The 14,543-nt window shown below is 31.7% G+C and overlaps 1 protein-coding gene across 4 annotated transcripts in view; it reads left to right on the top strand.

The window, feature by feature from the left end:
• Positions 1-11,147, top strand: part of LOC147065725 (FHIP family protein GK23746) — a 29,373-nt gene extending 18,226 nt beyond the window's left edge. For 2 of the 4 annotated variants that reach the window (XM_085957303.1, XM_085957301.1), the window contains exons 13-15: positions 1,071-1,211; positions 2,701-2,739; positions 9,787-11,111. In XM_085957303.1, the coding sequence (XP_085813429.1) occupies positions 1,071-1,211; positions 2,701-2,739; positions 9,787-10,073 (467 nt within the window). In that variant the 3' untranslated portion in view covers positions 10,074-11,111. Of the gene's footprint in view, positions 1-1,070; positions 1,212-2,700; positions 2,740-9,786 lie in introns of all 4 variants that reach the window. The other 2 variants (XM_085957304.1, XM_085957302.1) reach the window with 1 other exon arrangement.
• Positions 11,148-14,543: the final 3,396 nt, after the last annotated feature.

Raw genomic sequence — 14,543 nt, 5'->3', positions numbered from 1 at the left:
AATGCTTATTTTTAAGGGACCAATGCATAGTAATGATTATTTAAATAAGTAGGCTTATGAGTTAGCAGAATTTATGATGCATAACGAAAAACAGGTGGCATCTGTCACTTGACAGCTGCTGTCAAATAATTATTTTTTGTAAACTCAAGTATGTACCTATATAAATATATCCGCGAATATCGTGTACTACTTGTACTCTTTACATGTTCAGCAAAACAAAATTGGTTTTGAGTACTGATTATCTACACAAACTCGCCTGTACACCTCCATGGATTTACTACCGGCAATTGCGTGTAAATTAAATTATCTCGATAATAACTGTTTACATACAAAAATGCTAATTATTGCCCCAATCTCATTTTTCAAGTTGTGTGAAAATTTTCTGTACTGCGCTGTATCGTTAATAGTTTTTCGGGCAGGTTTGCTACTGCCGTTCTACTGGGCATGCACAGATATCGAGCAAGTTACAATTAATTAACGCACGAAAATTCAGAAGTCACTTAACTTTTTTGATCCATGCGAGCAGTCTTGCAACTTGCACGATAATACGTGTTTGCACTTACATTGTATTATTATGGTTCGATAATAATATGTACTGCCAGCCGTAAATCCATGCACATGTAAACGGGCTATTATGTTATTCGAATAATTAAAACCAAATTAACATCTATTATGTGCGTGCGTCAAATGATGCAAGTCTTGTATCCGTATCCGTGCATATATTTAATTAATCATGGATAAAGTTACTGTCGCAATATTTAAAATTTATATTAACTACCGTTTGTCAATTTAAAAATATTTTAATAATTATCGCGACAACCATTTTCATCGCAGAAAATAATGGTAACATTTTGGTAAAATTTTATCTATAATTAGTTTACATAATGTCGACATTCTATGCATCATCAGGCCCTGCTTTTACCGGAAAAAAAATACTGAAAGTAAAAACTCTTTTTTTACTTTCTATAAATTTTATGTGTAATATATAAAAAGGTGTACTACCTAGTCATAACATGTCTTAAATGTTTTTACTGAACCCTCTGTGAACGGAAACAATTTTGGCTTAACAGATGTCCCAAGTCAGCCAAATAGTGGAGCGTGGGATCAACAGTCGTCCATAAACGAACAGCCATTTAAAAGAAACGAACCTAAAAGAAAGAGCTTTTCCTCGAGTTTTACCTCAATGTTCTCGCGGAAGATCAATTCCGGAGGTACCAAATTTTTCTTTTTACCCTACAATAGTATTAATTTTAATCGATAACACTTGAAACATTGTGGTTCGCACATTTTTTGCACAGAATCAAAAGTGTCATGTTTACTTTACCTTGGATTTAATCATATCACACAATATTAATTATAACACATTTTAAGGTTGTTTCAATTATCTTTCTGTACACTTACCACGTGTAAAATAAAAAACATATTTTACTTTTGCACAACACATTGCTTTCTTATTTATGCATCACTAACACTTTTATCTTATAAAAGCTTATGGGATATATTATTATGTATTGACATGTGCTTCAAACTTCATACATACTTTCTCTTAGTGACTCCGGTATTCTTGCATTTATTATAATATGCCTAGTAGGTACATATTGCTTTTCATTTATTTTTTGGCTAGTAAGTTGGATTTAAATTCAAATCCAAACCTAACCTAACTTAACCCAGACCTAATTGCTGTCACTCAACATATTCAATCGTTAAATCAAAAATGCTGTACTTTACAGAGCATTAATATAATATCACATGTGACAAGAATACCCTATTTTCGTTTAATTCTGACCTACATTGTATACGTATTACTAATATGTATGTTATCGGTATCCCATAAAGTTTTATACAGTGTGATTGCACCACAAATACTTCACAGAGCCATGAATTTGAAATTGATATACAATTTTTTTACAATACAATTTGCAATTAAATAAGTATTGCATTGTAAGTATTAAATTAAGGAAGTATTGCTGACATTACTGTCTAAAATATGATTGACAATTTTATAACAAATGTTTACATTACACATTGATATTTTTAACACTACAATTTTGTCTGAATGAGTCTATGGTGATAGCATGCAGTGTTATTTTTGTTACTGTGTTTTTTTTGTTTTTTGGTTTTTTACTTCTAAGCATTTGATTTGTTATCATGATAATTATTAATCTAAATATATGGATTTAGCAAACATCACTAAAGCATCGATGACATTGAGCTACTTTACAAGCTACAAGCCAGCGAATTTACAATCTGCTTCTAAACTCGCCCAGTGTCATCACCGAACTAGCTAACAAACAGAATGTAAACAATCTATCGAGAAAAGTTGAAAGCCGGGCTACTTTACTCGCTACTCGCTGGCGTGTGGGCCGATCTGCGTCTCCGCAGTAGAGCGATAGTGGCGAACTTGCCGGTAAAAAAACGAACTACGCAATACGTCCTGTCAAATAGTACCAAAATGACGGTTTCAACTCGCTAGCTTGTTGGCTTCTGAGGGAGTAGAAAGTTTTGTGTGTCATTATCACAATCGCACTAGCTAACTCGCCGACTAGTAGCTTGTAAAGTAACTCAATGTCATCAACGCTTAATCAGTTTAACTTTCACGGTCAAGGCGCTGCTTCTTCATGATTTAACAACAATATTACTTCAAATGATTAATTTTTCTGGTCTATTCTGGTATATAAATGTTCCAATTTCTTTTACCAGCTTCGAGTATAGCGGCAATTTACGAGTTTATTACGAGCGGTAAATACAATTATATTATAAAAAGCCTAGTTGCGTATTATTTGGTTTGGCGAATTTTTTAAATGTTTAGTTTGAATACTTTCTCTTTTTTTAGCATGCAGGCATGGTTTTAGTTTGAATATTAAGCTTGTTAGCTTTATATTTACAGCGGGAATGGCACAATTTGGCACCGCCATCTTGATACCTTAACTCATTCCATGCGTTGCCATTAGATGGCCGCTAGACACTATTGTTAATTAAATAGTATATAACTGGTCCGCAGTGAATGAGTTATTGTGTGTATTTCATAATATAAAAATGGTCTAGTTGCCCTGGCACCTAGATGGCATCGCTGTCAAATTGTCCGAGACCCCATTATTCTATGTGAGTCATGCATGATTATGGAAAATGTAGTTTAATTTTTATATTCCAGTTGTAGGTGATTTTTTCAACATGGTAAATGATAATACATTTTATTTATGCTAATATAACCATTATTTTTTCAGTATACAATAATGTTTTCTGCATGATTTTTTAAATATTAAAAATTATTAGAGATAAATATTTATGAATTATTATTGTTATTATCAACTAAAATCTATAGACAATGTACCTTTTACACACTACCATTCTGACTGGTTACTGAATACTAGGGATTGCAATCCCGGATAAAATATTCGATTCCAGGATTAAATTTTCCCCAAAAATGTGTTCCCGACTTATTATGACAAAATTTTTCGTATAAGTAGCACTTTCTTGATAAGTAGTTAATTTAGTTTTAAGTATGTGGCGTTATTATTATGTATTTTTTTTTTCATATTCAGTAATTCTGTGAAAGTTTCTGAGATAATGAGTCTGACAGAAACATGTATTTTTGTTAAAAACCAGTGGCGAAGGGTGGAGGTAGGCTGTTAAGATCCGGCATAAACAATGCACACTAAACTTTGTCAGTCATACATATTTGTTTCCATTGAACTAAGACTACAAATTGCAGATAGTGCTGGTTAGTTTTGAAAATTCAATTAAACCCTGTGTAAACCAAGCCATAAATATAATATTCAAAAAATATTCATCTTTCTATTATGGTTTGGTTGTGCAGGGCTTAAGGCTATACCTCAGTTGAGGCATGGTCTAAAAAGATCGTGGCTAGGCGATGCGCGGATTGCGGGTCGCGGGTGCAAATGACGCATGCCGAACAAAATGTAATTTGTCATATAAATCCAACATGCGTCCATTTAATGATCTGTTTATTGTTCTATTAGTAACAATAATAATATATTCATTGACATGTTTTCTTTCTCAAGTAAATGGGTAACGTTTTTAGTCATCTTTACACAATTTAAGAATTAATACCCCCGTCGCCATCACGAAACAAATTGACGTGTCGCCAGCTCGACGTTCGCTCTCCAAATGGCAGCGAGTCCAAAATCTCGTCGCGCCTATAGTTGCAAAATTATTTGCCGTTTCACTGATGTATCGTCTTAATAAATTTAAAAAAAACTAATCAACACCATCTGTAGTAATAATATGTATTCTTAATTCAACGCAAACAAATAAGTGTGACTGAAAAGGTGTATACATACTATTTTTGTCGAATGGCCCATAGCATACCTAAACTATTATGGTTTGCTTTAGGCAAAACTAACCAGCACTGTCTCCAATTTGTATTCTTAATTCAATGAAAACAAATAAGTTTTACTGACAAAGTTTAGTGTGCACTGTTTATGTCGGATCTTAACAGCCAATCTGCACCCTTTCGCCACTGTCAAAAACTATATAAGATACAAATCCTGAAAACTGAGGATTCCAACATTTTCAATCCCTGGAATTCTTGCAAACCCCGGTGTCTACCTACTTGTACATTTGCCATAGGATAATTGAGGCGTCTAATTCCAAAAAGTGATAAGTCCACATTTGGTCAAAATCGAGAAAAAAATTTCCACGTATTCTTTGTATAATTTTACACAATATGTATTGATCTATAAATTCCAAAACGCGTCATAACCCTACGAAAAAAAACATTTTAAGTCTCGATTTATTACAAAAAGCGTCACGTCCGTGTTTCATATTATTTAAAGCTTGGTTGATTTTGCGCGTGTTTAAGTCAACCAATAAGGGAACGTTCAATATTGAAAAGGGCGTATCCCATGCTGTAGCATCTGGTAAGCTCATGACAGTGCCATGGAAATATGTGCCTTATGCAGCATAAATTAAAAAGTGAGATACAAGTAGCGCCATGTCCAATATTATTTTGCCTATATTTATTACATTTAAGAGTTTATCGGCTGAAACAAATTGCCATTTGGTTCTAATTTCGACATGGAATACAACGGAAAAAATAATCTCACGTTAAAACAAATAATTGAAGCTTGAAACATAAAAACATTGTTTCCCGAAAATATTGAATTGTGGACTTATCGCTTTTTGTAATTAGACGCCTCAATTGACGTATGTAGTTGATAACAACTAGAACAGTTTTTCAATCAGCATGAAAATATAATGTTATCAATTCAAAATTTATAAACTAAATTTCGCATGGTTACCAATTAACAGAGGTTGGCTGTGTTGGCCACACAATATTTTATGTCTTCACAATGTCAATACAATATGTATGTATGGCCTGAAGACTTCTAACTGTAACATAATAAGTAATGCTGAAATATTTAATTGACCATTTTACTTCTGGGTATTCACGATATGTCTGAATAAAGTGTTTACATTCTTCGTCATGATTGTTGAATAGTGGGTCCTAATTTGAGGCCTCTGCAGGCCTATTCTAACATCACTTAACATCAAAAAAGAGCTAATTGTGATAAATATATCACATTTATCACTTTACGTATTCTGGTGGTTAATTATGTAAATAAGTTAACCGTGTGAACTGTCAAAAGGTGATATCTTTTAACAACCCCCTCTCACAGAGTATGTCAATTTTACATATTGAGAATTGAGACGCAAGATCCGATTGTTTTGCTGCAATCGCAGTGACATGACTAATAAAATTGTTTGGTTATAAATGTCTGACGTGTCAATACAAAATTCTTGTGTTCGGCTCAGTACCAACTAGATGGCGCTGGTTCAGCTTTATCCGCTTGTGTTCGGTCTGATCCGTTCGGGTTCGGCAGCATGAACATATCCGAATTTGACTGACATATCTACCAACCTAAATTTTTGCCATATTACGAATTAGAGATAACGCCGCTAACCGTTTAGTCTAAAGAATACCTTCCAATAACGATAACCGTTAAGAATGGACCTGCAGCAGTGATTTATATTATATGAAAGCAATTTTGATGAGACTATTTGGACGCGGTCTGAATCAGTGCTACCAAAAATATGCCAGACGGGGTAAGAAGAAGCTAAGTTTCCTAAATGAGAATAAAATCGCTGCAAACTATTTCAGGAAAATAAAGATGGCACCCTTTCTTAGCTCTGATGGTAAAAAGTTGACAGTGAAATCGTAAATTTTCCTGTCAAGAAAACTTATGACCATTTTTTTCATAAAAAATAATCTTGTAGGAGTACCACTTACCTACCTATCAAAGTCCAAGTCTGGAACTTTTAGTTGATTAATATTGACAAAAGGAATATTATTCTCCTACTTTTCTATTTTATATAATGTGTCACTAAATTTCAAAACCCGCTGTAACACTTTTTTGAAATATTTAAGATATATATTTATTATATTATTATCAATGGATTCATTTTTTAAATCTCTACACGAAAATTTTATCGCCTCTTTCAAAATCCGCTACGATTGACTGTCATTTATGAAACAAAATCAATGCGTATGGGCATTTTCGCCAAAGTTTGTACATGTTTGAAATTTGGGTAATATTATTTTTTCACTCAAATTAACCATTTTTATATAGCTAGCAGATTCCTTGTTCTATTGCTGAATTGGTGATAGCAATTTTTCAGCAAAATATTGATTAATACAATATTTATATCATTTTTATTATGAAATTGGGCATAATAAGTTTCCGTTCCGTGACTACGAAACTTAGCTTTTAAAACATGAATGAAACACTTTTTATCACTTAAAAGAGCTCTATTAGATTAAAAAAACCATACACTTCAAAATAAAACTACAAATAGTCAAAAAATATTATTGAATTTTAATTCTTGGGCACATTTCGTTCCCCTCCGTTACCCTATGTCTATAATGGCAGAGCATTTTTCCTTTAGTATTTGAAAAAACCAATCAATGTTCGTTCTGCTATTTTTTTAAAGACAATAATCACTTTTACTAAATTTTATTGGAAAAATAAATAAGTTTCGTTATTTAATAATCAAATGAAAAATAGTTAACGTTCAACTTTTTTGGGGACATTTTCGGAATGGAACGAAATGGTAACGGAGTGTAATTTGTAAAGCTTAAGTTACATGTTACCATAAAAACAAATTTTTGTTTTATGAAATTTATTTGAATTTTTTGATAGACAGATAAATATTCAACGTGCATCAAAATAACAAAACAAATCAAACTTAATCACTAAAATAGACATATTTTATAATAAATTTCACAATACTTGTAAAATAAGGTAGGTAATAATTTTGACACACTATACATTACCATAACTTTATTTGGCATTTATATTATTTGTAACTCAGATAAAAAATATTTTTAAGCAAATTAACAATATATGAAAAAAAAAATCAGCAAGGGATTCAGACGCGAGTTCCTAGCGCGGCACGGAGTATATAACTTTTACGAAAATAATTATAGTCAAACTCGGTTATTACGATCTCTGACATAGCGAGATCTCGGATGTAATAACGAAACATTTGTTGACAATTGGTTTATGATTTTCGCCATACATTTAATTCTTTCACTGTTATAACGAGCAACTTATCGGATATACCGAGCTAAAATACTGTTAATGTGTCGACCGTTTTAAAACATTTCGACCCTAAGCAATAAAATCCGATTGGACAGGATGCCGCCGGGGTCGGATTACGTTTATGACACTAGTAAAGTGTCTAAGTACCTACCTTATTGGTGTTTCACCGACAATAATAAAAAAGTATCCACGCATATGGTTGAAAAATCCAAGGTTTGTGAAGTCCGTAGGTACCTACCAGCGTTAATTACAATAAACAACTTCTTTTGTAGTTTATGAATGCCATGCTCGTTTCGGGGATTTTTACGATGGTTTCCAAATTTTTTATTTTCGGCTTTTTGTGTAATGTGACATGCTCATTTAAAAATACCTATTCTCTGATATAACGAGTAACGCTTATAACAAGCAAATTCAGTCGGTCCCATCTTCCTCGTAATAACCAAGTTCGACTTTATGTTGTCTTGAAATTTAATTGTATTCATCAACATAAAATGTAGCTATACAGGTTGATTGTAATCAAGACGTACTTTTCTGACATTTCGTGAATACCTACAGTTCTAGGTATTAAATCTAATCGAGTACACATTTCTGTTAAACGTGACAAAAAAATACTTTTTCATACATTTTTATAAATTTCTATGCCTAAAATGTATGGAGAAGTTTTAAAATTTTGGTGGCGTATAACAGAAAGAGTATGACAGAGCCAGTGCCTGTCTCGCAATTATTTCAGTCTGGTGTTTTTTCTTTTCCTTCTGTTGTTTTTTTTTATCTCCATACTTTTATGTGCGCTATTTTTGCGTATTCAGACATATCACATACTTTTTTAATCTTTATTATATTATTATATTATAGTCAGGTTATTTTTTATATTTTTTAATGAAAATATTTTTGTTTTTCATACGAACAGACAAAATAATTTTTTTTATAATCTATGAAGAACTAAACACACACTGTAAACCCAACTTTATGCATGCCATTTCGTTACTTTTACATTCCACATATACGTTACCACCAATATAGTTTCGGAGTGGAAGTAACGGATTCTGTTTCAGAAGTGTTTGAAGCCAAAATTTAGCTTAGTTTTATTGTTAAACCTGCGATATGTTTTATTATATCTGTAGTATGAAAGATAAGCTCCATATGTGTAGTATGTGAAATAGAAATATGTGTTTTCTTACCTTATAAATCGTGGTAACAGTAGTGGAACTTCTTAAATGACCAACCCAGAAAGCAACCTGTTCCGATAGCGATACCGACACACACCAACAATTTAAAGTGTACATGGCGATCAGTGTTATACAAAAATGTTGCTACATTAAAAAAAAACATATTTATAGTGAAAATTTTTCGCCTTCATGCTAAAATCGTGGTAACGGAATGTGGAGTTCCACTTTTTCAAATATCCTGGGACACACTTTAAACGTGATTTTTTTTCAATATTGGTACAAATTTACGAAAAAACTATATATTTTCCAAAAATATATAATGTAAGCTGTTGAAAACACTACGAATTTAATTTTACACACTCAAAATTAATGACGAAATCAGACTTTGTTTATTTGAATTTATGGGTGGGACATGGTAAAAACGCACTACCTTTCGATCTAAATAATCAATTAAAAATATATACAGGTCAGATAGTTGTATTTAACTGATTGAATAGAGTAAATTAATAAATTTGCATGTTAAAAGTACATAACTTTCCAACATTTTATAATATAATAACTATGAAAAAATCAATCAAAGTCATGGGACATGCCAAAAACGCAATGTACAAACTTTGGCGAAAATGCCCGTATATCAATTCCCGCTATAACACTACGTGTAACATTCAAAAACCTTTTTAGTTCAAAAAGTTTTTAATGATTTTCTCAAAATAATGAAAAAGTGTTATAGCTGGTTTTGAAATTTACCGACACATGTAGAGTGTAGCATTATGAAAACTTTCAAGCTAATTTCAATATTGAAAAAAAGGTAGGAACTTAGGTAACTTGTGAAAAATGCTTGACCTGGCAAGAAAAACCCTAAATTGTCAATGCTGGTCTGAATGGACCGCATTCAAATGGATGCATCTTGAATTCCTATGTTTGTCTGCCTGTTACAATATGTATTTAATGCCTTTAAAATGTAATAAGTTATTTTACTGTTATTCTAATGTTCATATAAATAATATAATATTAAATATTTGCCCGTGCAGTACTTAGAATTGCGTAATATTTTTTAGGTATCTCCGGGTCACCCACCAACAGTCACCACCCGCAAATCGAATCCGCCACTACTTACACGCGACAAGCGGACTCGCAGCCATCTTACAGCACATTCAGCGAGGAAAACCTCTGGCAGTCCACCTTCTTGAGGAAAGTCATCTTGAACGCGGTCATCTTGGACGAATGGCTGAGAGAACTGGGCGCTCTGGCCCAGGAGCACGTGGTCTGCTCCATAACGGAGTATATGATTAGCACAAATTGTGAACAATTAGATAGCACTACTGCTCAAGCCAAAATCTTATGATTAATGTGTATAGTTGGGAATTTTTCTTTTATGTTTTAGAAATATTTATTACATTGAGATATCTGACTGTATCATCTTTATATGATTTTAAAACATGCATTGTTTCACAGTAAAGTTGATAGGATTCGTGCTTTTCATAAAATACATTCTCGAGGTATTACTAAAGCCGGATTCATACTTGACTTACGTGTCGTGTTGTGATGCCTTCTGACGCTATTTTGAATCATTACAGTTGTAGCTTTCGGTACGATAAGACGAACAAAATGTTAGATTCCGACTCAGACAGTGATTTTGAAGAAGACCTCGCATTTCTTCTGTTAGCTCAACTTATGGGGGAAAAAAGAAGAAAAGAAGACTTTCGGTTCATCCCATAAACAAACTAAGATGGAATAAAGGAGAATTTCACTGTCTTGTGAAAGAACTCGAGGACGATGAAGAAAGATTCTTCTTATATTTTAGAAAGAACAAGGTACAGTTTGAAGAAATCCATTTCATGATTGCGAACGACATAGAAAAGATGCTTACACCATTTCGTCAGCCTATAGAAACAAGACAAAAACGGCATTCACACTGGTGGTGGGGGGCACTGATGCGATCGGAGTCTAGCAGTTTGCGTCACGACAGAGGGCGTCAGAATAGTATGCATGCCTTCATACAAAATATAGGCTTCCGATGTGCTTCTGATGCATCACGACACGACACGTAAATCTAGTATGAATCCGGCGTTAGTATGTTCGAATATCCTACGCCATACCAATTCTTCAATTCCAGTACATATATTAGGTATTTTATATTCTGGTAATTAATACCAATGCAGTACAACCGATCACAGCAGTAACTCATAAATATTTTTTAACTACTGTATTAAACCTATTATTTTATACAAAGTCGTAAGTATGAGTTTGTTGTGACAAAATTTTGGAATTCAGGTATTTTCAAGTTGACTAAGCCAAATGTTTCCCTTAAAATACTGCACTATTTCACATGAAAAGGTTACTATTACACATTTAAAACTCTGTTAATTACGAACCCATGTCCAAAAAAAATGATTTATGGTTGAAATTATACGGCACTGTATCCATCAGATACCACTGGCAAAGGGTGGAGGTAAGCTGTTAAGATCCGCCATAAATAGTGCACACTAAACTTTGTCAGTCATACGTATTTGTTTTCATTGAAATAAGACTAGAATTTGGTCAGTTTTTTAAATTCAATTAAACCCTGCGAAAACCAAGCAATAATAGATAATAGTCAAAAAATACTTGTCTATCTACAATTAAATCATACATAACTTTGGATATTTTATAGATAGAATGATATTTTTTATCTATTATAGTTTGGTTAGACAGGGCTTAATGAATTTAAAAAAATAACCAACAATGTAATATGTATTTTTAATCCAACGAAAACAAATAAGTATGAATTAAAAAGTGTTCACAATTTTGTCGTATCGCCCAAAATATACCAAAACTATTATGGTTCGGTTAGGCAGGGTTTAATTGATTTTTAAAAACTAACCATCACCATCTGTAAATTGTAGACTTAGTTCAATGAAAACAAATACGTATGACTGACTAAGTTTATTGTGGACTATTTATGTCGGATCTTAACAGCCTACCTCCACCCTTTGCCAATGTCAGATACTCAAACCAACTGTACTTTTCAAATGAATACTAACAGAATGGAATCCTGTAAAATTAATAAGAAAAATTCTGAGTATAAAAATTTTTAAATTTTAAAAATGTCGTCTCATAACTGGGTCTGGTGAACATATTATTGGTCAGAAAACTAAGAACATAGCTTGTATTATCACAAAGCAAAGAGTGTTTTTATTGTACGTAATATCTTTTATATTCTGTCCGTGGCATGTAATACTATTGATTTTTATAATTAAAAAAGATTCTACTTATATTTAATTACGTGTTCAATGCTTTAAAATTTTCTTTTGACTTAACAAAACGTCAATGACATTTTATATAAAAAAAAGTAACGTCCGTAAAGGTGCTGTGTCATTAATATTTTTATGATGAATAACATACTTTTTGTCTTTTTAATTTTGAATCCTAAACTGAATGCTACTTAATTTTGATTAATTTTCACAAATCTTTCCCACTTTCCGTCAGCAACGTGTCTTAAAAATGTGTCATCTACAAGTAAAAGATAAATAATGTATCTTTTCTCTACTTATAAATATATCACATATTTATTTCTAATAAGGAAGTCCATTTGCATCGCATGCGTGTACATAGTTTAATTTTAACACTCATAATGTTGTTAGCCGTGAAATGAGTAACATGTCAACTATTGTTGTGTAACATGTCTGTAGTTCAAACTAATCTAATTTCTTTCATTGAAAAATTGCTCATGTATACATTATTATTACTACTACAATATTTTGCCTTATTGTAATAGATTTTCTATCTTAATATATTTAACTGGAATTGTCGCTATAGTTTTGTCTCGTCGTCTATTATATATTATATTATAATACTTGTTAAATATAAAGTTTTATTTCAATTACTACTTGCCAAACGAAATGGAGTCAGTCCATTATTTTATTCAAAATCTGCCTAAAGAAATATATTAATACCATCCATAACATTTTGTGCAGTTATACGAGTGATACTAGATTGTAAATAAAATGGTTTTTTATGAAGGAATATTTTATTGTTAATATAAATAATAATTATTGTTGATTAATTTTATAATACTAATGCAATATTAATAAAAACTCTTTTCTAACATTTTATAAACTGTTGACTTTGTATTATTTAATGCTTTTTATATTACTTTCAAAAATGTATAAATTCTTAATTATTTGTCGCAATATACTTTGTTGTAAGTATAATTATTTTATGACAGCCAATATACGAAATAAAAAAACCAACTGTACTTTTGTCTTTTAATATTGAAGTATGTTTTCCCAGTCTACATTTATTAAGGCCCCACCACATGGAATGGTCGAAAATTAAAAATTTGCGGTATTTTTTTTTATTATTTGTTTCTTTATTAAACACCACAACAGGCCGTGAAGCCCAATAATAGTGGTAAAACTCCCAGGCTTGAGGAATTTACATATTAGATTATGTAAATATATTTTGACCTCACTGCGAATCGAACCCAGAACTCCGTGATGGAAAGCCAGCGCCTTGCGCACTGCACCACGAGAGCCGCAAAAGCGGTATATTATGTAAAATTTGTAGGAAAGATGTATAATGTTACTATTATGCCCTATCTTTTCTTATTTTAGAAAATCAACATTTAATGAACATATAAAATATATTAACACATCGTAAAATGTATTGTGGACGTTTTCCATTATATATTTGACAAATTCTTTCTCTTTCTAACATTTTATAAAATATATTTTTATTTTAGCATTACAGCGGGTCTATTCTATATACACAAGGCTGCTTTCGGTCCGCTGCGGCAGCTAAATAGGGTGGGAAAGTATCGAATTATTAACACTTATTGTAACAATTACAAGTGTTAATAATTCGATACTTTCCTACCCTATTTAGCTACCGTAGCGGACCGAAAGCAGGCTTTTGTATAGAATAGACCCGCTTGAATGGGAAAAAATACTTCTTAAATTACACCATCAGAATATAATATATTCCTACATAATGGCAAACATCGAAGACGAAATATTGCAATTTATCTAAAATTTTGATTCAATTATTCAAACTCCAATAAAAATATTATTTAATATTATCTTTTATTAGGTGTGTTATTTTTTATTAAAATGAATAGCTATAATGCACGTTTTGACAAATAAATAATTTCAAAAGGTGCTACATCTAAGAACATTATATTTGATGTACCAAAATATGGCTTTATTTGTAATTTCAAAGACAACATTTTTAATAATATCCTTTTATGGTACTTATTAATATATATTATAATATGATCATTAAGTGTTCTAGGATGAGTAATAATAGGTCATACTAATGACATATGTCACTTCCCTACAAAATTTACAGATTGTCCCGAGAAAGCTTCCAAAGATACCCCAAATTCTCAATTTTTTACCTTTACTGGGCATGTGAGTCAGCAAGTATAACCAGATAAGGTTTACGCTAGTATTTAATTCTCAGTGTAACCACGAGTCAGATATTATCATATAATGTTTGCTTAAACTTATTTGTTCAATTGTGTTGTAGTCATAGTATCAAATTAAATATGTGAGGAAAAGGTCACTACCATTAAGTCATTGTCTTTTTCATTAGTCATTGAGTCCAAAAAAATGTACTTTGTCATTTTCAATAAGTATATACTAGTAATTAATAAAGTATGTAATAGCATAAATGCCAAGTGTGAATATTTTTATTTTCACAGGATATTGGTGTATTAAAAACTGTCATGCATTTAGTCATCTCAGTTATAATTAATTATACATGTAAATAATTTGTAGATTTTAATATCAATAAATCAGCAGTACCTACATATTTGGATTAGAAATATTTCAAT

The sequence above is a fragment of the Rhyacophila brunnea genome, unplaced genomic scaffold (genome assembly GCF_057557595.1).
Source record: "Rhyacophila brunnea isolate RB1 unplaced genomic scaffold, BYU_Rbru_1.0 scaffold_6, whole genome shotgun sequence".
NCBI classification, from domain to species: Eukaryota; Metazoa; Arthropoda; class Insecta; order Trichoptera; family Rhyacophilidae; genus Rhyacophila; species Rhyacophila brunnea.
This window is presented reverse-complemented; position numbering and strand designations above follow the sequence as displayed.